We start from the raw sequence: 21,430 nt of genomic DNA on the forward strand, positions 1-21,430 counted from the left end.
AAAACTATTGATCTATCAAATATTACATTTTAAATTTACTTTGGAAGTAATACTACAAATCTTATTTCGGTGAGTTCGTGGCTACAAATATAATGGCTCAGAATTGAATTTATTGGGATTTTAGCACATTTCTGCACCTACATATGTAAATATATGTGTGTACCAAGTGCTAAAAACTGTTGCATAGCGACAGGCGTGCTGCTCAGATGACAACATGCAGAGGTAAACAGTCCTTAGAAGAAACATCAACAAACAGTTTCGGGTTAAATTTGTTCCGTGAATTCTTCATTTTTACAGCATCATGGCCCACCATGCCTCGTTGAAAGCAGAATGACAACTGAATTTTTAGGAACAGGCACTGGAAAGCCCGATAGCAAGAATATATGTACATGTACATACTTGTATATGTACACGTATTAGGATAATGTGTTGTCTCTTATATTGCAGTTTTCTCTCTTGAGACTGCGCAGAACTTAACCGAATACGCTTGAAGCTCCAATAGCTGGTACAATATTATTAGAATTTATTAAAGAATGCTATGAAATAAATAAATTTATGGTGTAACATTTTTAGATTTAAGCATTTTTAGCCAGTGTGTTCTTCAAAAGAAAATAACCTTTAAATCACTGATGGACTATCTTGCATTTTCCAATGCAAAGCATTTAAAATTAACTGAACTCTGACGATTTTAGAGCGTCTGGTACTTGGGTTTGTATTCAAATGAGGCTATCAAAGATTTATAATCTTTTCAATGAATTCTTTATAATTATGTGCGTGAACAGTTGAAAGCATCTTACTTGGACACCAATAAGAAAAGTGAAATTGTAGATTGCATTATTGTTTTTTTTACTATTTTGATTGCTTAAGAAATACCTTAAAATATAAACCAAATATAACGATAACGTCAGAATGATTTTAAAAAAAAATTTGCTTAGAAGTACATACAAAAAAACTCAAGCTTGTTCATAAATTTCTTATGAAATGTCAGTGTAATGTAAAATTTCAATAATTTTTCTTTTTAAGTAAATTTAACTTTTTAGTTAAGTTTCGATAACATTCGCGCCACTTAAATTTAGCAGTAATTATTATTGTTTATAGCGTTTGCCAAATTACTGAGAAAGTGCCAAAATGAAGAACCTCGATGCCTCGCTAGACTATATGGAAAATGCGCGCTTCAATTATTTATATGCACCGATCGTGCTACGCATGGAAAAAACATCGCAGTTCCAGCGCTGCGAGCTGCTCTCCCTGGTGTTGATCTACCACAAGTTCGTGCTGGAGAACGGATCCCGGGCCAAATACATGACCACGGTACAGCTGAGCAGGATGATAGAGATGTTCTTTCATATTTCAGATCGCGAGATTAACGCCATCATAGTTAGTCGCATAAGCCGCTATGATGATACGATTAACGATCCAAAGTTCACATATGATCGATACTGCTCTTTGGTGTCGTTTATAAGGCTCTTCTCCATATACTTTTCAGAAAGTTTGGATTTACGTATGCAATTTGCATTCAGTGTAAGCTAAACGACGTCTAATTACTTTTAACTCTGACAGATTATAAATATCATTTATATTAAGGTATATGATACCACGGAACGTGGCTGTTTGGATCGCGAGGTTGTAACCCGCTGGGTGGACAAGTTCTTCGAAGGTGATGATGAAGATGAGATTTTCGAATTGCGAACAGTGAGTTTTTCTATTAAGTCTCTAGGCATTTTCACCATTCTATTCCTTTAGGATATGACGGAAGTGATATTCATGAAATTTGATTTAGACAGAGACATGGTTATATCTGAAGAAGAGTATTTCAATGTGGTTCGCGAACAGCCCGCGCTTATAGAGTTTCTGGGTAGAGTGTTTCCCTCGACACGCGATCTGGATGTTATTGCAATGTGTTCTAATATCTTAAGCTTTTTCGATCGTACAGGTCATCCACTAGCGGATGAGCTTTAATTTCAAAATTCAAGTAAAGTCACAAAAAATTGCAGAATTGAATTATAAATACATATGTATAAATAAAAATTGTGAATAAGTGTAATAAAACCCAATACCCTACAATGAGTTGCATTTCCCCGATTGTCTTTGTTGGGTCTATGACGAAAAGACGAAAAGTTTTTGCATTACAAATGAGTCCAATGTATAACAGAACGAAAACAAAAGCAGTTTATTAATTCGGTTTTACACCCTTTTCCCTTCCTTTGTTTTTTTTTTTCGCAATTCTGCTTTGACATTTCCTTTTCCTCGCCCATGTGTCTTTCAGTCTTGGTCGCAAGCCCAGAGAGGATTGACGTGCGATCTTGCCAGACAATAGGAGCGCAGGTTTTAAAGGCCAGACAAAAAATGTTCATTATTATTGCAGCAAATGTAACTGTATAATACGAGTGTACAAAAATATAATGAGAGTTCAATATAGAAATAAACAAAACCGCTGAAAGTCCAAGAAATACGCACATTAATACGAATAACTAGTAAACGTAGAGTGGAAGTGAAAAATGCATTAATCGTGTCCACCAAGAAAGTCGAAGAACTTTGTACATTTACATTTTTTTTTTGCTGATTACAACTAAGTACATAGTATACAATGTTGCTGCTTTATGCCAAATATGCATTGGTTTTTTGGTTCCTCATTGGCAGCAATCAGGGCGATAAGCAGTTAACGCGTCAATTGTCCGAGGATGCGACGTTGCTCGGAGTGGCCGCCTGCACAAAACGCTGTTTGGAGCACGAACATCGGAATATTATATTGTCCCCAACTCTGCCACAACAACAAAAGCCGCAACAACAACAACAACAACAACAACAAAATGACGTGAGTGATCACCGTTTCTCATTTGAATATTTAGATCATTGCTGCGCCACAGACGATCAATGAAGAAACAATTGTTCATTGTTCATGCATCAATTAACTCCATTTGGTTTTCTGTTTGCCTTGGCAGCATTTTGAAAACTGCCTCAAAATTTGTGAAGACAACAACGACATGGTCTGGGTCAATACAACAGTTCCCTCTTCGCGAAAGATCCAAGAAAATTTCCAACTCCAAATGATATGCCGTACCGACTCCAGTCTAATGTTTCGCATTGATTGGGTGGAGTACGGCTGGAGAAATATCTCGGTATTGGAGGATCCCCAAGCAGCACTGCGGGAGAATTCGACTGATGCCTTGTTCATTGTCAAAGTGATTCCTGCAAATATGAATATTGCAGACTCTATCATTTATTTGGTGAGTTCCACACACTAAAATCATCGAATATTCACAACTCCCATATCTATTCCAAATAAAACTCATTTCTTTTTAGACCATTAGTTTTTGATTGAAATATTGGAAAGATGAAAATGAATCAATTGTCAGCTTTTATTAAAAAATCTTTCATGATCAATTTTAATTCATTTCACATTCCATTAACCTTGATGGGTCACCGGTCCAATTCTGTTCCTTGAATGGGAAGTCTTAGATCATTAGTTTGTAATGCATTGATGGAAAATTGGATAAATGAATTTATTCCTTGAATAGGAAGTTTTAGATCATTAGTTTGTAATGCATTGATGGAAAATTAGAAAGATGAATTGATGATGACTGTCTTTATTCATAAATCCTTTTTGATCAAGTATACATTCTTCTAACCTTGATGGGTCGCTGCTTTTGTAATTCCAAATCCGTTTCTTGAATAGGAACGGAAATAAGTTTTGACAACCAAATACAAGAACTGCCGGAGTTTACGGGTTTTACCAAAACCCAAGCGCAGTTTAGAGTTTGCAAAGATGATCAGCATTCTTTAGTAAGAAGTCTTTCTGCAAGGTCTACTGATTTAAGCACACAGTCTGATATACCGATAATGCTATATGGAGATGTCTCGAGTTGAATATTAATCCACATTAAAAGCTTTAAAACCTACCATTAAAACTAAAGGTAGCGAAGGATATGTAATTTTGTCAAAATGAAATAAAGATATTTTATTTTAAACTATTTCGTAGCATTGTTGGATACCCGATAATCAGGCGGATTACTTATTACAAGTCTAAAATTACTTTCCATTTCCAGTCGGATGACAAGTTCATCACAGTTGGCAATCTGACATATAAAACAGCCTACAATATTACAGTTCTGGCCGTGCACGGAAATGGCGAGTACTCCCTCATAGCAAATGAGGAAACGTTTGCCACTCTGCGTCGAAGCTACCAGCCCAGTAAAATGGGTGAAATGAAGCTGCGTCGATTCGTCAAACAGAGTGCCGAGGAGAAACGTATAGCGGCAGAAATCGAGTGGCGGCATTCAGCAGGTGTGTATTTTATTTAACTGTCTTTGGTCGCCCCCAAAATACTTGGTGCTCTCCTTTTCTTTTTTTCAGAACATAATTGTTTCTTTGATATCATTTGTTATTCAACTGACAGCCATAGCATGAGCTTGCCCACACCAGTGGAAATTCGCGATGTAAGTGTTTTTCGCTCTGCTAATGTCTTTTCTACCACTAAGGTCCTTTCTTCCGCAGCCATATCAGTTATATCTGCATACCATTAAGGACATTGAGCTGGGACGACAATACAATGTAGGCATGCGTACTGTGAACCCAAAGAACTCATTAGAAAGCGATATGGATTGGATTGTGTTTCGGGCACCCTCTTGCGTGGATTGGTTCCACTTTAATTACACAATATGTCGTAAGTTTGTGATGTTCTTTGAGGGGATTTAAACCAGAGTTGATTTCGTTAATATCGGTTCACAGCCCCATTGAAGCCCACCAATTTGACTGTGTTGCAGCATCATTACGAGCCAGACAACCTATCCATGAATATAAGCTGGACGCTGCCCCAATATCTGCCTGACAACTACACCCTGTACATACTAGACTTGCATGAGGGCAGAAAGAGTAAATCCTTTCAAATTTCAAAGGTAAATAATATAACCCCATAATTACCACCAAGAACATCTGTATATAAATATCAGTTTTAAATAATACTTTTAAATATCGCTGTGACAGGTAAGTGATATTTTATGTTAAAAACGGCTTTAATTTAATTATTAAGTTGAAGTTCAAAATAGTGGTATTTGGATAAAAGTTAGGCCAATTAAAAAACTCATTATGAATGGTTTTAAAAAAAGTTCCGAAACTTCGTTTCATGAGATTGAGACTTTTGCGAATTACTTAAAAGTTATAATAAAGACATTAAAATTTAAGTAATAGTAAGCTTTAGAACTTGTGAAAAATTGCTTAGAACTACATTTAAATATTGTTTATATAGTAATATAGTTTATTTATTTCATCGACAAACAATGCAGTCGATGCAAAAGAAAAAAATATATATATAAAAAATCAATGCAATAGAGAACTTAAACTAAATAAAACTAAAGAAATAGAAAAGCCTATAAAAATGATAAAAAAAAATAAATATAACGAATCCGACAGACCATAATCTCTTTGTACCCAGGATTTTTTCGAATCACATTCTGCCACAAATACGCTCAAGTTATCACTCAGACATAATTATTATAAGCATTTTCGATAGTCCTTCCTTTTCCTCCTTTGATTATAATTTTTAAAGCAATTTTGGTAGCTGCGCATGGGCGTAGCCAGGATTTAGTCCAGGAGGGGCAAGATTTTTTTGGCCGATTTTTTACTATCAAATGATTTCCACTATACAAAAAACACATGAAAAATATGGAAAAATAGGGAAAAAAGAAATTCAAAATAATGAAAATTTGAAATTTTGAATGCAACAAAATGTAAAAAAAACTTGCTAAAAAATAAGAAGATTTGTGATCGTGGAACTAATATAAATTTGGTCCCGTGCGACATCGAGAGTATAAAATTTAAGAATTTGAAATTTTGTTTTCTTACATAAATGATAAATTATATATACTCGTATATACAAGTACATACGTGTACATACTTTAAAATGATTGAAACCTAGATGAATAACACCGGCTGCGAAAAAAAGAAAGTGGCGTGCAAACGGTTAGAAAAATATGTAATTTTTGATCCGTTCAGAATCTAGAGGGGGGCAGCTGCCCGCTTTGCACCCCCCTCGCTACGGCCAAGATATCGGGTGTGCGACTCTTATTTAAATTAAATGTGTAAAGAAAAAATAAATTAAAAAATAACTGATGAATAGCAAATTTCTCATTTTCATTGAATGGGAGAACAATAATAGTATTGCAATTTTCTTCTGAACTAACTATCTTTTATTTAACTTGAAGGAGGCGTGTTTCTATTACATACCACATATCGAAATACTTGGCGCTACTTTTGAGGTGCACTTGGTGGCTTACACGCAAGGCGGTAGTAATGTTACGGATATATTTCTCAATAAAGTGCCACCAACTGTGTGGCCAGAAGGTGGGAATTGAAAGATACACACAATTGGGTTTTAAAACATAAATATTAGTCCATTCCATAGATTCCGACTACAATAAGCTGGTACTGTTCCTCATTGTGCCCCTTTTCTGCATCATTGGCTTGAGCACTTTCACGATTTGGCAGCGCAAGGCCAAGTTGCGACGTTACCGTCAACGCTGCAAGTATTTAGAGGTATTTCGTAATACTCACGCCTATTGTGCAGCTATACAATATTGTCTGTGGGATTTATAGGCCAAGGAACTGAAATCCAATACAAGACCAACGACTATTCAAGCGAGCGATTTTCATGTGACAATCATGGATAACAGCACTTGCTTAGATGCGCCCCAAGCAGACGATAATCTTGAGCTAGAAGATGAGTTGGAGATCGATTCGCAGGATGTGCTGCTGCAGGATGTTCTGGGAGAGGGTGCCTTTGGGCTGGTGCGACGAGGAATCTTCCAAAAACGCCAAGTGGCCGTCAAGCTATTGAAAGGTGAGCGACACCCAATCGGATGTTTTCATGTGTCTTTATATTCCCCCCTCACCCAATAGACAATCCCAGCGAGGAGGATGTGCAGGCTTTTAAATGCGAAATTAAAGTGCTGAGATCGGTGGGCAAACATCCCAATATTGTGAGCATTGTGGGCTATTCGACCAAGTGTGCGAGCCGTATGATGTTATTGATTGAGTATTGCGGGTTGGGAAATTTACAGAACTTTTTGCGGTAAGTTGAAAGAGGGAGGGGCAAGGGCGTACGCAGCTTCTAACAAAGGGGGAGGGGGAGCCAAAAAATTAAAATTTTGATTAAATAATGCAATGAAAAAACTTCAATAAATCCAACTCAGTTCCATTTTAAGGCGAAATAGTGCGTCATAATAATAAACGTGTGGTCGACTTAATATGCAAAATTTGTTGCAGGGGGGTAACGGCCTCCACTGCCCCCCACCCTGCGTACGCCCTTGGGGAGGGGTTATGTGTGTTGCATGCTACAATAATAAGATTGCATGCAGCGAGGAGTGGAAGCTTCGCCAGGAAGGTAATGCACGCAGAATGCATGATCGACACCCATTTGGACAGACGAGAAAGGACGATCTTGCAGCTCAGCAGGGCACACGCATTGAGGAAATGAACCACTCAATGCACCTTCACCACACATTGGAACTAATTGAGGAGGAAAACGAAGACCTCACAACACATGATGTGACGACCATTACAAATACTGTTGAGACCTACTCGTTGACCGTGCCGAGAAGAGCCAGCCATGCGGCGGACAACAAGTCATATGGCATGCAAGAGGTCGGGAACGGCAAGATAGTTCCAGAACCAGAAATAGAGAATATTGGCACCACTGCACCAACGAGTGCAATGTTAAGTAGAGAGCATGCTGAGAGGTGCAGGTGTCGGGGATCGGGCGCTATGCGTAAAGAGAGCAGCCAAAAGTTTCAGACAATTACGGTTGAAAACAAGGAATATTTCGATACCGAACCGGTGCAAATGGGTATGGGCAGGAAACGAGAACCACTTACTTATGCAGACCTATTGGATATTGCACAGCAGGTGGCCGTTGGCATGGTACAGCTTTTTTAAACTTTCCTAAAATGTACGCATATTCATATTTTGTTCATTTCCTAGGAATTTCTTGCTCAGAACAAGGTCGTTCATCGCGACTTGGCGGCTCGTAACGTACTGATCTCAATGGACCGAACAATCAAAATAGCTGATTTTGGGTACGTTCTTAGAGCGTGTTTTTAGGCCGGCACTACAACAGGTGATTTATTTATTTGCAGTCTAAGTCGCGATGTATACCACGAGAATGTCTATCGGAAATCCAGCGGCGGTAAGTTGCCCATCAAATGGCTGGCATTGGAGTCGCTCACCCATCAGGTTTATACCAGTCAGAGCGATGTGTAAGTAATATTATTTATTTATTTTATTAAGGCTAACAAATAGTAACAGATGAAATGCTAACTTTATGTTTAACGAAGCTCCCTGTACCTCCCTATCCCTTATGTGGTAGGGATTTCTTAGTTTTAAGAATCTTACAAATTCCATATTCTGGTGCGTTCGTTCGATGTTACCAAAGACTTATTTTCTGATTGCTTGTACAATTACAATTTCTAACAAAATGTTCGAGTAACAGAAATTTTTAGTTCAGCATGTCGAAATATATGATCGAGATTTACAAGTAGGTATCACTATGAGGATCAATCTTAATATATTGAAGTTTTTAATATATTTTTTAATTTACATTGAGGTTTGCCGTTAATATCTGTGTTAGATTTATAACACTTTGTGCTGTAATGTTAGAGAATTCGTTTATATGGTGATCTGGTATCCACATCACTTTAAGTTTAGAGAAAAGGCCTAATAATATCATTTGTTTATGTTACCTTTGGCGTTAATAATTGAAAGAGAACGTGTTCGTATGCAGAATTTCACTTTTCCTGGACACAGAAGGATATTCTAGCTTACATTTCAGCAATGTTACGTCAATAATTATTTTGTGATTTAAAGACAGAAGAGTAGTTATTAGCAGCCCCCATTTAAGAATACTAGTGGAACGTAAAGTATTTTTAAAAGAAAGAAAAAAAATAGAAATAATAGCAGTAATTGTAAAATCCAAAGTATTATTTCTGTTCTATACTTTGTAATAATTTTAATCCGAATCTGAAATGCCTAAAGGGTTCAGTAATTAAAAAATACGATAGATAACTAAACAATACTTGCACATAACAATTCGTAGAAGTTTCACAACATTTTATGAGCAGTTGCATAATATTCTTAATTACTTTAGAAAATGTTATCCTGTGCTCTGCTAAAATGTTCGAAAATGAACAATTTTAAACTGTTTCAATATCAAATATTCGGATCCCCACTGGCTTAGATAAGTTGATTAGCCGCATGTCTGTTCCTATTTATTTTTGACTTAAAAAACATAAAGCACTGTAGTAACTTATTTTTTTTTAAATAGTTCTTATACAAGAATGCTGTTGTTTTTGGAAATTCCTTATATGTTTCTAGTGATTTTCTTTTCGATTTCTATAGTTCTATAGAATAGGGGCAACTATTTAACTCTCCTGTTCTTTTGTATCAGAAAAAATGCTTTTTAACGAATGTACAAGTATAACTATTAAATTATTTACCTTTGTATCTGAAACACCTCTTGAAGCTGGTCCTTTGGAGTGCTGCTCTATGAGATAACAACATTAGGTGGCATGCCCTACCCATCGGTGGCACCCAGCGACTTGCTGCAATTACTGCGCCAGGGACAACGCATGAAACGACCGGAGGGGTGCCCGGATGAAATGTATAATGCCAATTATTATTATTATTATAATTATATTATATAAAATCTGTACAATCCCACTGCAGGTTTGCCTTAATGGAGAGCTGCTGGTGCTCCATACCCGCCCAACGGCCCACCTTCACAGGCATAAAGCATCGCCTGACTGCCATGATATTGGCCACTGGAGCGGTGCCGCAACGTCAGAAACAACAGCAACAACAGGAGGCCAATAAACAACGAACTCTACAGCAAATGTGAGCATTTTTGGGGCTGTGCTTTCAAATTTGTCAAGTCCTAAGATATTATTTCCTTTTATCCTAGCAAAATGCAACAGCAGGCGGGCGGCGACGAGGGTCACTATTTGCAGCCACTGGAGTAGTAAACAGATTCTTAGATTCCACAATATTATATATTTTTTTTAAGATCCATCGTTGTGTCTATCTGGGAAATGAAAATGATTTTCTTCATTCGTTTTTATTTGTTTGTACATACGAGTATTTGTATCTGATTTAAGTCTTAAATTTATATATATACCATATAGTATATGTTTGTATTTAATTTGTTTATATTAAGTTTGTGTGTAAGCTTGACGCAAATGTTACAAATAACGCGAATTTTATGATGTACTGTATATGGAGAGCAAAATATAATTATAAGAGAATCAAAATAGTTTATTATTAGACGTTTTAACTGGGAGGATAGGTAAAAGGGTAGTGATCTTTCACATCGACGATCTTCAGGTCTCTGAAGTAGTTCAATTGTTGACGTAAAACCTACGAAATAATTATTTTTGATCTAAGATATTCCTTATCATAGTACATCATGTACATAGTACATCATAGTATCATAAACTAAATATTTTTTTACCTAATCTATCAGGTGGATATTTATTTCATTTGTCATGAGCATAGTTTTTTCAAATTTTAAAAGGTCCAGAGAAACAAAATTGTATAAAAGTTGTTTTTTTAATAACAGAGCTTCAAAATGTGCATACACTGCTGCAATATGCGACAGATCCCTTGTGATCCTATACCCTATGTCTGTTCGGAATGTCCTGTGAGGGCGATTGCGCACGGCTGCAGGTTGGAGTCTCCCCGGAGCAACGGAGACACATGTCTGTGTCGCAAGCCCCACAAACGCTGGCTGCAAATAAATAGTCGACTGGTCTCCAATTTAGCCGAACGTCTGAATTGCTCCACCAAGACGGTGCATGTGATGCTCTTCCACTTGCTCTTCACCAATTACCTCGATTGGGTGCGCATTGTCCGAAGGCGTCGGAGCTTTCAATTGTCGTTTGTCAAGAACTTGGAAGCCGACTTTGAGTGCTTTTTGGATAAGAGGGGAAATGTGACGAGTCCGTTGGAGCCCTTTATGATAGGAGCGCTGCTCCTCATGATCCAGAATTATGTGCGCCATGTACGGCAGCTAAATGCCAAGTATAAATGGTATAATAATGGCATCGACGATGGGAAGGTCCTTGAACTGCTGGGTCCCCAGGATGTGCTGGTCAAACTCACGAAACATATACCGGGTAATGAGAAGGGTCTGCTTTTGCAAGCCATCGATGAAATCAAGCTGGACACTATGTTTGGCAAGCATCAGCAAGTTAGGAGAAAACCAGATGTGTGCAGGAGCATATCAGATTTCTATTCGGTCACGGCGGCAGAAAGAAATGCGAAAATGTTACCGAAACGTTCCTACAGGGATATTACAGGTAAACTGTCAAGAACACGATGCGATTGGCGACGCATTTAAATACATTTAAGCCTTACGGGGTGTATAAGCTGTTGAACTCATGGCGGCAAATGCTAAGCACCTGATGCTTCCCCATTGCCGCCAGACGCTCGGCACGTGTACATTTTGCGGATTTGTTACTAAGAAATTGGAAGGTGCTGAAGATTTACACCTAAAAGCTTTTGAATGTTTCCAATAAATTGCGAAAGAGAAGTAAAAACTGAACTTAAAAACTTACTTGTTCTAATTACCCGAACAATCAAAACATCCACTTGTTGTTTGCCAATTTTAAGCCAATGTTGCAGCTACGTTGGATACTAAATTCTCGCTTTCTTAATTAACAAATGAAGTTAAATATATACATTTATAAACAATATAGTAGCCAGCTTGAGGTAGATTGTATTTCGTCATTAGTTTGGTCGCTTTGTGCGCAGCATACTTAAATTGTTCATTTCATATAAATTAAATGCGTGTATAAGCATTTATAATTTTCACTCTAAAATTTTCAAATGTAGCTATACACCTCTATAGCACTAATTTTGCTGTTGGCACGATCCCTGATCATCCATTCACTCGAAACTGCCTGTCTATAGGTATAACCTATCTGCGTATTGGAAATTGAATAAAAGTGCAATATACTATACGTAGTATATTAACAAGTCGTGTGATTTAGATTAAGAAACACATAAAATTTAGCCCCTTAGTGCAACAAAATATTAAATACAATATTAATGTACAAAGATCTTTGTATATATTTAGCCATAGCATTTGAAGTGCTCATCCCCTCTAGTTTCGATTGTAGCCCAAACCTAAAATGTTGCGCGCCTACAAACAAAAATGGGATTAGTGTAAGATATGGATTTAATTTCGATAGCAAGAATGCTTACTGTTATGAATGCCGAGTTGAAGGACCGTTGAAACGTGTGCGTCATGCCTTCGGTTTGTGCGAGCATCATTTGTAATTGAACCGCCTCATCCATCCGATTCTTAAGAAACTCCCATGTGTTGGTATGCGATGGCGATGTGTCCTGCAGCATATAGAGCTCGGTCATCTTTAATATGGTAGCCAGACCGATGCGTCGCGTATACCAGCCGAACTGCAGAAAAAGCAATAATTAGTAACATTTAAAAAAATTAAATTTTGAAGACACAGGCCTCAGCACAGGCCTAAAGCAAATAAAACTTTTTTAAGCAAGTGTAGAATATTTATAAAAAGAATAAAAAAAACAATAAACAAAACTGTAATAAGAATACAATAAGCAACATTTTCATCGGAGTTGCGTCATTGTATGTCTTTAACTTTCTTTATCAGGACGAAACTACATAAGCACAACCGGTTTTAATTGTCTCTGTAATTTAGGTGTTTATACAAATGGAGTTATGTAAGAAAAAACGAATTACGGGAGAGTGGGTGTGCATCTGTGCACAAAGTTTGTTGTCTGTATCCTTTATAGTCTCTGGGATCTAAGTGTTCGGATACATATGCTCTTGTACCTTTCAGGTACGTAGTATAAAAAGAAAAATTATTAATCATTAACGAAGAACATATATGTAGATGCTAAGTAAAAATATCAGAATCATGGATGAGGGAAATTCTAATGGCATATATACGAAGTAATGAGGGATGTTTAGGGATACCCTAAATGTTTCCGTTGAAAAGATCTCAATACAAAAGAACGGCCTGACAGACCCTTCGTGCAGGGCATAGCATTAGTTTTCCTTGTTTACTTACATCTACTGAGCGATCGCCGGAATAGTAGCAAATATCATCGACTAACGTTAGAACCTGGGCTAGAGCTGTGGACGCATGCTGTGGCTGCGCAATAAGCGCCATAGCTTGGGGCCACTGTTGCTTGTACGGCACAATCATCTCTAGCCTATGGCGGACGGCCTGGACAAGAAAATCAAGCGGGTTTTCGATCTCTCGCTGGCCATTGTCTGTCTCGCCTTGCAGGTGCTTTAACAGTTGGGCGTTGCAACGACCATTGAAGTGGGAGACCAGGGCAAAGCCGCCTTCAGGAAACATGCCGTGCACTGCACTTGGATAGCCGCATTCCTCGGCCCCCTGCACAATCGCATTTCGCGTCCAACCGTGCTGTGGCACGTGCTGCAAAGCGGCGTCTAAAATTTTGTTGCGCACTTCATCAACTTTGGCGCGTTTAGCTGTTTGCTCCTCCTCGTCTTGAGTGTCGTGCTCTTTGGTCTCTTCTTGCTGTTTAATCTCGGCCGCATCACGTTCCCGTTCACGTTGCTCCTCGCGTGAACGAAACTCATCAACGCCTGTTTGCGCGGTGGCTCCGTCACCGGATTTGCTTGTGTCCTTGGCATAGTTGCGTGTCCAAACCCTGCTCTGTGTCTGTGGGTGGCTTGGCTTTACTGTGTGAAAGTGTGCATTATGGCCACAATGCTGGGCTGCTAGAAATAATCAGAAGAGGTTGGTCGTAATAATAGTATCGAAAGTATTGCAGACATGAGCGATAAATTAACAGATGCGCGCCAAGTTTGTGTGCGGCCTTCAAAGTCGGTCATAGAAAGCAACAGTTGTTGTGCTTAACAACTACAGATGCGCAATAAATTAGCGTAATTAACATTTAACTCTGCCCTACCCGCTCCGGACTGCCCCAGTGTCGCTTTCGATCGCATTTGTCAGTCACGGCCAGCCGGGTAATTAACACATAACGACAGATATGCCAAAACCCAAACCAAAATACGTATGAGATGAAAACCACATCGTTAGTCATTCTACTTATAATATGTAGAACTTTTTTGTATTTTAGTAAAGATGTATTCTCTACCCTACGATTACAATTTTTGCTTATGGCAGTAAACAAGCATACATATGTATATTAGATGAGTAACCTAATTTCTTAGACCTCCGTTTGCTTTCGTTTGCGGCTACTCTGCTCCAGGCACTCATTGGTACGCAAATATAAATAGAGTAGCTGTTCGAGGCTGGTTATGGAGCTGCCGAGAACTTCAAGTTTCTGTTTCTGTCCAATGTCGGGCATTGTGCTATCGCCCTCGCCCGCTACGCCACTGTTTGTTATTTTCATGGAGAGCATATTTAATTGTTCCTTTATCATAGCATCATCCGAAGCACTTTGACCGTTCACCACGCGATCCTTGTACGCTTTGTAGTGTGCGAGGGAGAAATCTAGAGCCTTCCCCAGTGGCTGCAACAGTTTTATCTCAATTTCGGGCATCACATTCCAGAACCCTGTATGATTAAGCGTGTCCCTCAGCGCAAAGTATCGTACAATATTTAGAGCACTGTTTAAACGGTCGGCATTCATTAGGAGATCCGATTTCACGTCGTTCGGCAGACAACACACGCTTAATAGTAGCATGCTCCGGAACTGTGCTCCATGATAGACCTCTGGCAGCGTTTCATTTTGGTTCAATGCCTGGTTCACCAGATCCTTGTACATACTACTCAGGTAGCCCATTAATCCGTCGTGTTGAAGTGTCTCCAGTAAATTCTTTATTATGAAATACTTGCCAGAGTGCCCAAAGCTTAATATATAGTCGCGGAGAACACATAATCCCAGCTGGCGTAGAGGCACTTGCGGCGAGTAACCAACGATACTGCACAGAGCCATACAGAAGCGCTTGTGCACCTCCATCTGGAGGGATGCCTCTGGTATTTCAACAGTTAATTCGCTCACTAGATGTTCGATGAGACGTAGGCCGGAGAACTGAAGCGGGGGCTCGGTCTGCTCCAATAGTACGGCCCCCAGATAAATGCCCGCTTCCAACAGGAAAAGTGATGAGTATACTTTGGGTGCGTTAGGGGGCAACAGGTTGCCCACAAAGAGCGCGTGATAGTACATGCCAAGAGCGTGAAGCGGCAACTTCTCTTCAATGAGAAATACATTCTGGCTGCTCATCTCGAAGACTCCCTTAGCAGCGTCGAGTTTTCGCTGCCAGCGCGCCCGTTTTTCTACCAAACCTAGCAGATAATAGGGATCTCCTATGCACTGCGTAACGTGTTCTGTTAGGCTCTTCACAATTTGCTGCACATACGAGACGGTCATGTCCTTTTTGACGTAGCTAAGTTCTAGCAGTGCTAGTGGTTTGCCCAGTAATTGAATCAAAAAGCATGTTAATATGTTCCGCCTGCTCATGCTGCAGTCTCGAAATGTTTGGCATGCGCCTGTGGGCACATCTTTTACAGCAACATCCGTTAGAAGGGGCTCGAGGAAAAGCTCTACTGTGATGTAATGCGCCAGCAAATCTTCCACCTTCGGATCCTGTTCGAGGAGGCGAGCTTGGTCAGCATCATATCCCTCACTCAGATAAGCGGGCAGCGGCAGTTCTTGCAAGCGCGTAAACACTGAATTTAAACACCACTCTAGGGCCTGAGGTTTCTGGTTGCCATGACGTAACAGCACTACTTGCAGCGCACGTATGTAAGCCGAAAAGACAGCCTGGCTTCTGCTCTCTTCTATTCTCTCCATCAGCTCCAACATGAGGTCCTCCAGCGGGGCGTAGTCGGCAAGCAATTTGAGCAACTCATTGCTACAATCAAACAGTTCTGGGTCATCGCTATTAATTTCATCATTAAGACTGGGAAAGCATATTTCATTGTAAATGTCCATTGCGATGGCAGGCATGAGGTGCAAGTTTTTGGCGCATTTGCTGGGATCGGGCCCGTAGAAAAGCATTTTTACTCCATCGTAGGCCTCTTCAACTATCAGCTGCCTTATTAATTTTAACAGATTGTCGGCCGCGTCTGCTTCGCAAACTGGCTCCATGGTGATACTTTTATTAAGTTTCGTTATATTTATGTAATAATTTTGACACTTTTTAATCAAGAAAAATATAAAATTTATGAGTGAAAACCGGCACAGACTGTGACCTGCTAGAATGGAATCACAAAACAGCTGTTCACAATGATGCTTTCGTAATGGTTGCGAAACTTTGTGGCGCGAAACCTGACACTCCTGAGCGGTAACAGGTGAACGTTTATATGAGGTTTACTTACTAAGAGGCAGCACAAATTTTTGTAACCGAAATAGTTTTTGCAAACACCGTACATTTGCCATATTTGCGCTCCGAACGTCAATAACTAACTAATAATTCTTCCTCTTCGCTTTGCCAACCAGCGCGAGAAACCAATTTTAGGGCTGGACAAGAATGAGCCATTTAACAACACTGAAATGTGGCCCTGCCAGATCAAAAGATATGTACAAATTAATTATTGTGGCTACTTGGTTAGAGACCACTTTGGAGTAATCTACCTTGATTGTTGTCTTCTAATGACATAGATTTCTAATTGAAATTGAATTTCTATAAATAAATAATTTGTTCTGAACTACTTAGAAATTCAGTTTTGCCGCCTCATATTTTTTAGAGATGGTAGCAAAATTAGTCTGGTAGCACGCAAAAAACTCACGAAGCTGTATTAAATAAATATAATGCGAATAACTAATGAATATATCGGTAACATTCACTAAAATGTGCCAATACATATTCCGTATTCATATCAGTAGTAAAATTAATCATTTAATGTTCGTGACTTAAAAATAATATAGGCACGCACTCATCCTTATGAAAAACTTGCAGGTAGGTCGACATTGTTCATCCCTAGCACCAGCAGTCTTGAAGAAATTGTCAGTGGTTGCGGGTGGCGTGTACGCACCGCGAATTTTATTCATTATTTATTCGGGCAAAACAAAATAGTCAATAAAATAAGTGAGCAACATTAAGTTAACTAAAAGCGTACGGCTTGTGGGTGTGTAAGCTGCGATTCACCGAAAGTGTTCATTTGTTGTTATTATTGGCATCAAAATTTCGCACATACTCGTATATAGACATATGCGGCGGCAACAAGGCATTGAAACGAAAACGTATAATCAAAATCAAAGCGGCAATTAAAAATTATTCTTAAGATAAAAGTTAACATAGTGTTTTAATCGGCGAAATCATTTAAAATCTAAGTTCAAGTATTGTTTTCGTGTCTCGGTCTCGCACAACTCGAATTTCCCGACGAGGGTGGAAAACCGTGAAAAGTGTTTTCGCCTGTGTGTGAATGTGTACATGTGTGTATCGAATAATGTGAAAAACCTTGCCAAAGAATAATAAAGAAAACGAAAACAATGTTTAAACAACAATTTAATGCATTCCTTGCACGATAAGTGTAACTCAGTCGTTGCAACAAACCAGCGCACGCACGCACACATATAAACACAAAAACAAAAAGCAGGCACCAGTTTTGTGCTGCAAGGCGAGGCGTGTCAGGATTGAAACGACGTTACCATCGCTGTAGTCGTTGCCACTGCCACAATCACACAGCTTTGAGCCAAATTTTTTGGCCCTTTACTTGTGCACAGCAGCATAGCACGCATACACATACACCTAAGCATACACTGCTGGTTATTCCTGTTTGACTTCATTTTCATTCGCGCCGCCCGCTGCCAATTTGGAGCTACTTTCGCCTCATAAGCATACATATAACATACAACAATTTTTTGGCAAGCAAAATGTCGACGCGCTCGCAATTAACGAAGGACTTAAATGGTAAGTAAGACCCCACATTCCCCCTACCGCCTTCCGAACAGTCCGTGCAACCACTGAGCTGTCGGCTTTTTGTTTTGAACGCGCCCATGACAAAAATGCATAAAGCCGCAAGTTGCAACTGCATCCCTTGCCGGGTTTTAAAAAAATATTTTTCATTCCACTTCTTTTTATTGCTTCCTTGCACATTCTTTGCCGTTTGCCCCCCGGCTTCCATTGCTTCAATGCGACACGTTTCCTCCCCCAATTCTGCACTGAATCTTAACAGAACAGTTTGGCAACAGCTGACAGTTTGCAGTGCCTCTAGAACTGTTTCCATATTTATACAATCTACGCTATCTTTACTGCTACCATCATATTTCATTAAGTTGAAGTTCATTTACTGTGGCAAGACAAATGCAAATGCGAAATTATATATATTAATTTATATATATATTTCGGGAAAAATGCATAAGTAGAAAACACTGGCCACAGCTTTTACTGCTGACCTCCACAAGTAATGTGCCAATAATTTATGCCGATGAAATAATCTGTTAAATGTATGTATATACCTACACAATTTATATGTTCATATGGTATTTATATACACATGAAAGTGTTGTGTGGAAAAAGAAATGTTAGTCACACATTTAAATATCAATGGTGAAATTTTATATTCAGTTGTAAAGTAGTAGCTTTTTATTTTATTGTATAAGTTGTGTATTAGTATCTATGAAACTTATATCTGATAGTTGGACAGTTTTATCCATTTGTTTGGCATTCTGAATAGATTGCTTTGAACAGTTCAGCATAGCATACCGGAAATCAGTTAACGCTTGAATTCCGGCACGGCCACGAAAAGCAATGGGCGTGAAATCCAGCTGACAAAACCAACAAAGTCGTATAAAGTAATAACTAGCAGGGTGGTGATGCATACTCTGGATGTCCATTTTCATTTTATTTAACTGACAACTGTGTTCTGTCTGATGCGCAATGGCAATTGCAATTTTCCGACAAGTTTGCTTCTTACTTAACATCCGGTACTGTTGTTGTAGTTACTGTTACGGCCATTTTCCATCTCCACTAATTTGATTTGAGTGCAATGACAGGCCCTGTTCACGTCCTGTGCCCCTGTGCAACTGTTTGTTGCTGTTCCTACTGTTGACACATAATTTTTTCCTGCACTTCTTCGTTCCGTTGCTGTGTTAATATTTGCATTTGTAATTGTGACGATCGTGTATGATGTAACATAGCAATGATGTTGCTGTTATTGTTGATGTTAACGCTGTATGTTCAGTGCCCTTAACAGACATTTTGCCATGTTGCTGTTAATTAGCATTTTCTAATTACATTAAAACATAACTTGTCTAATTTATTCCCTTTCTCCAACAACTAACTGCAAATATTTGGGTCGCTGCCGCTTCAATTTGATCATTTGACAATTTTATTTATATCCCCCATTATTTTTGATGTTATTGTTGTTGTTGATGTTGTCTCGCTGCAGCTGTTAAAGCTTCTGCTGTTGTTGCAGTTGGCGCCCCCATTTATGTGGGAATAGCATTTGAAACGAAAAACTTTATCAAAATAAAGTATATGGTGTTGCTGTCTGCTGCCTACCGCCAGCACCGTCATATTTTTCTTCCGCCTCCCTTCACCCCATCAATTTGTACCCTCGCATGGCCAGGGAAGAGTCAATTGGACCTTATTCTTATAAAAACGAGAGCGACAGCCTGATTTATTGTCATTGGCAGGCGGCGTACGGTGTACGGCTTATGTGTATTTTTGTTTCCATTGCGCAGTAGGCTTAGCGTTTCTGCCACCTGCTGGTTATGCACTATTCCATAGCAACAAACATTCCCATTAATTATCTAAGGAAGCGTTACTTATCAAGTTCCAAAGTACATAGCACTTGTATATACTAGCCTAATATGGTTTATTGATTTAAATAGTGCTGACGAGTATTTTTTAATTGAATGGATTAATTAATTGTAGATAACTATATATACATACAAGTATATGTATGTACTTACTTAAGTACTAAGTATATGTACCTCCATTAAATTCCAAAATATATAGCATAAAAAAACACTTACTACATCTTTTTATAAACTGAAAAAATTTAGTTTCAATATACACCTCATTCTGTTTTTTTACACGATTTAGATATAACACGGTTTGAAAATTAAAAATTTCATATATATTTCTTTAGAGATACGGAATCAATCACCTATTTTTGCAAATCTTTTTTGCTGATCTTTTTTTACTCGGTTGTTTCTGGAACCAATCTACCGTGTGAAAACAGAATTAGGTGTATATATATTTTAATTTGGACTGTATCTTTTATATGAAATAATATAACGTCGAGGTGAACTAATCGATAATTTGAGTGTCGGGCTCTGTTTCTGCTTCTCGGTTGCGATAATAATATATCAGTATTTAACCCAAAATTATTCTTAACTAATCCATCATTTTTCAAATTTAAAATTGATTATGCATCTAGCAAACCCATTTTATTTGTTCAAAAAGTAAAATGCCCATAAAAAAAGTGCCCTTTAAATGTTGGATTGGCATACGATTTGGTGACCCCCTGGTGGTTTGCGATTCGTCTCTCCCCATAACTACAAGGATGACACCCACTCTCTCTCCCACACACACATGGCGCTTTGAACTCTCTTTTTCTTCGTCGCTGAGACTCTAGCGATAAGCACTTGAGGCACACGCGCTGATAACGCCCCAGCTGAGTAGAAAAGATAGGCGAGGCCGCCGTTCTCGAATGAATGAGTTACGGCCAAAAGTGCTCACAGTGCTGAAATCGACGATGGGCTTTCTGCCTGTCAGGCATTATTGCACTTAGTTTTGAACTCGCATTTACCGTTGTAATCGAACTCGGTTCGAATTAAAGGCCATTGTGAAGTTGAATGCTGCTGTTGTTCTCTTTGTTGCTTTAGCAGCGCATTATTGCTTTTTAAACTTTGTGTTGAGTTGTGTTTTTTTTTTCGCATGGCGTTTGCTTCTAAAATGTACACGAACGAGCTGATGAATCACATTGATCAATATCTGAGGCGCATTATAGAGCTGCAGTTATGTGATATTGTTAAGAAGACTAAAGACAAAGGTGAGCTGCATTTTAAGCACATTTGTTTACACACATACAGCGCATGATTACACACATACATATATGTACATTTATACATGTATATAGTACATATGTACATATGTATGTACAGACACGCAGAACTGGGCTATGCGTCACGGGCTGACTTTGCCGCTATTACAAACACGCAGACACACGCATTTACATAAGCCATATGCACTTGTCTGCTTACAACTATGTGTTAATAATAAGTAAATACACTATACACGCACATACATACATGTATGTATGTAATATGTGTATCTTTACGTTCTTATGTGTTAGCTGCACGTATTTTGTAAGATTTTGCCTGTCTGGCCACAGACCCCCACGTCCAATTCGCACTTCATAAAACGTTCAAATGGCCGCACCTTTTTCAACGGAAATGTGTATTATTGTTGTACTCGTAGTGGTTTTTATTGTTATTATTATTGGTATAT

At 38.7% G+C, this 21,430-nt stretch overlaps 6 protein-coding genes across 10 annotated transcripts in view; 4 read left to right on the forward strand and 2 right to left on the reverse strand.

Moving 5' to 3' along the window:
- Nucleotides 1-1,026: 1,026 nt before the first annotated feature.
- Nucleotides 1,027-2,067, forward strand: LOC115634239. The gene is made up of 3 exons (XM_030531833.1): nt 1,027-1,521; nt 1,585-1,692; nt 1,744-2,067. Exons 1-3 carry the CDS (start codon nt 1,129-1,131, stop codon nt 1,957-1,959), a joined length of 717 nt encoding a protein of 238 aa, XP_030387693.1. The 5' UTR covers nt 1,027-1,128; the 3' UTR covers nt 1,960-2,067.
- Nucleotides 2,068-2,292: 225 nt separating this feature from the next.
- LOC115626205 (tyrosine-protein kinase receptor torso) lies at nt 2,293-10,181 on the forward strand. 2 transcript variants are annotated; one of them, XM_030521492.1, is made up of 16 exons: nt 2,293-2,815; nt 2,943-3,227; nt 4,047-4,284; nt 4,354-4,436; nt 4,495-4,663; nt 4,729-4,895; nt 6,201-6,339; nt 6,389-6,531; nt 6,592-6,835; nt 6,895-7,066; nt 7,353-7,914; nt 7,975-8,069; nt 8,130-8,249; nt 9,512-9,649; nt 9,715-9,882; nt 9,950-10,181. In XM_030521492.1, the coding sequence occupies exons 1-16, from the start codon at nt 2,588-2,590 to the stop codon at nt 10,005-10,007; spliced, it is 3,009 nt and encodes a 1,002-aa protein (XP_030377352.1). In that variant the 5' UTR covers nt 2,293-2,587; the 3' UTR covers nt 10,008-10,181. The 2 variants fall into 2 exon arrangements, with proteins under 2 accessions (XP_030377352.1, XP_030377361.1); XM_030521501.1 differs by having other exon boundaries at nt 6,401-6,531.
- A 314-nt stretch (nt 10,182-10,495) lies between these two features.
- LOC115626989 lies at nt 10,496-11,383 on the forward strand. The gene has a single exon (XM_030522544.1). The coding sequence runs from the start codon at nt 10,613-10,615 to the stop codon at nt 11,381-11,383; it is 771 nt and encodes a 256-aa protein (XP_030378404.1). The 5' UTR covers nt 10,496-10,612.
- A 615-nt stretch (nt 11,384-11,998) lies between these two features.
- Nucleotides 11,999-16,483, reverse strand: LOC115632884 (ubiquinone biosynthesis protein COQ9, mitochondrial). 2 transcript variants are annotated; one of them, XM_030530174.1, is made up of 4 exons: nt 16,347-16,483; nt 13,095-13,774; nt 12,250-12,459; nt 11,999-12,187 (listed from the first exon to the last, which is right to left on the reverse strand). In XM_030530174.1, exons 1-4 carry the CDS (start codon nt 16,405-16,407, stop codon nt 12,149-12,151), a joined length of 990 nt encoding a protein of 329 aa, XP_030386034.1. In that variant the 5' UTR covers nt 16,408-16,483; the 3' UTR covers nt 11,999-12,148. The 2 variants fall into 2 exon arrangements, with proteins under 2 accessions (XP_030386034.1, XP_030386026.1); XM_030530166.1 differs by having other exon boundaries at nt 13,095-13,777; nt 16,347-16,448.
- On the reverse strand, nt 14,093-16,260 carry LOC115632876 (glomulin). The gene has a single exon (XM_030530154.1). It carries the CDS (start codon nt 16,114-16,116, stop codon nt 14,230-14,232), a length of 1,887 nt encoding a protein of 628 aa, XP_030386014.1. The 5' UTR covers nt 16,117-16,260; the 3' UTR covers nt 14,093-14,229.
- A 530-nt stretch (nt 16,484-17,013) lies between the features above and the next one.
- Nucleotides 17,014-21,430, forward strand: part of LOC115624372 (F-actin-uncapping protein LRRC16A) — a 31,547-nt gene continuing 27,130 nt past the window's right edge. For all 3 annotated transcript variants that reach the window (XM_030519051.1, XM_030519061.1, XM_030519071.1), the window contains exon 1: nt 17,014-17,881. In XM_030519051.1, the coding sequence (XP_030374911.1) occupies nt 17,845-17,881 (37 nt within the window). In that variant the 5' untranslated portion in view covers nt 17,014-17,844. The remainder of the gene's footprint in view (nt 17,882-21,430) is intronic.

Source organism: Scaptodrosophila lebanonensis, unplaced genomic scaffold, assembly GCF_003285725.1.
Source record: "Scaptodrosophila lebanonensis strain 11010-0011.00,11010-0021.00 unplaced genomic scaffold, SlebRS2 tig00000001-arrow-pilon, whole genome shotgun sequence".
NCBI classification, from domain to species: Eukaryota; Metazoa; Arthropoda; class Insecta; order Diptera; family Drosophilidae; genus Scaptodrosophila; species Scaptodrosophila lebanonensis.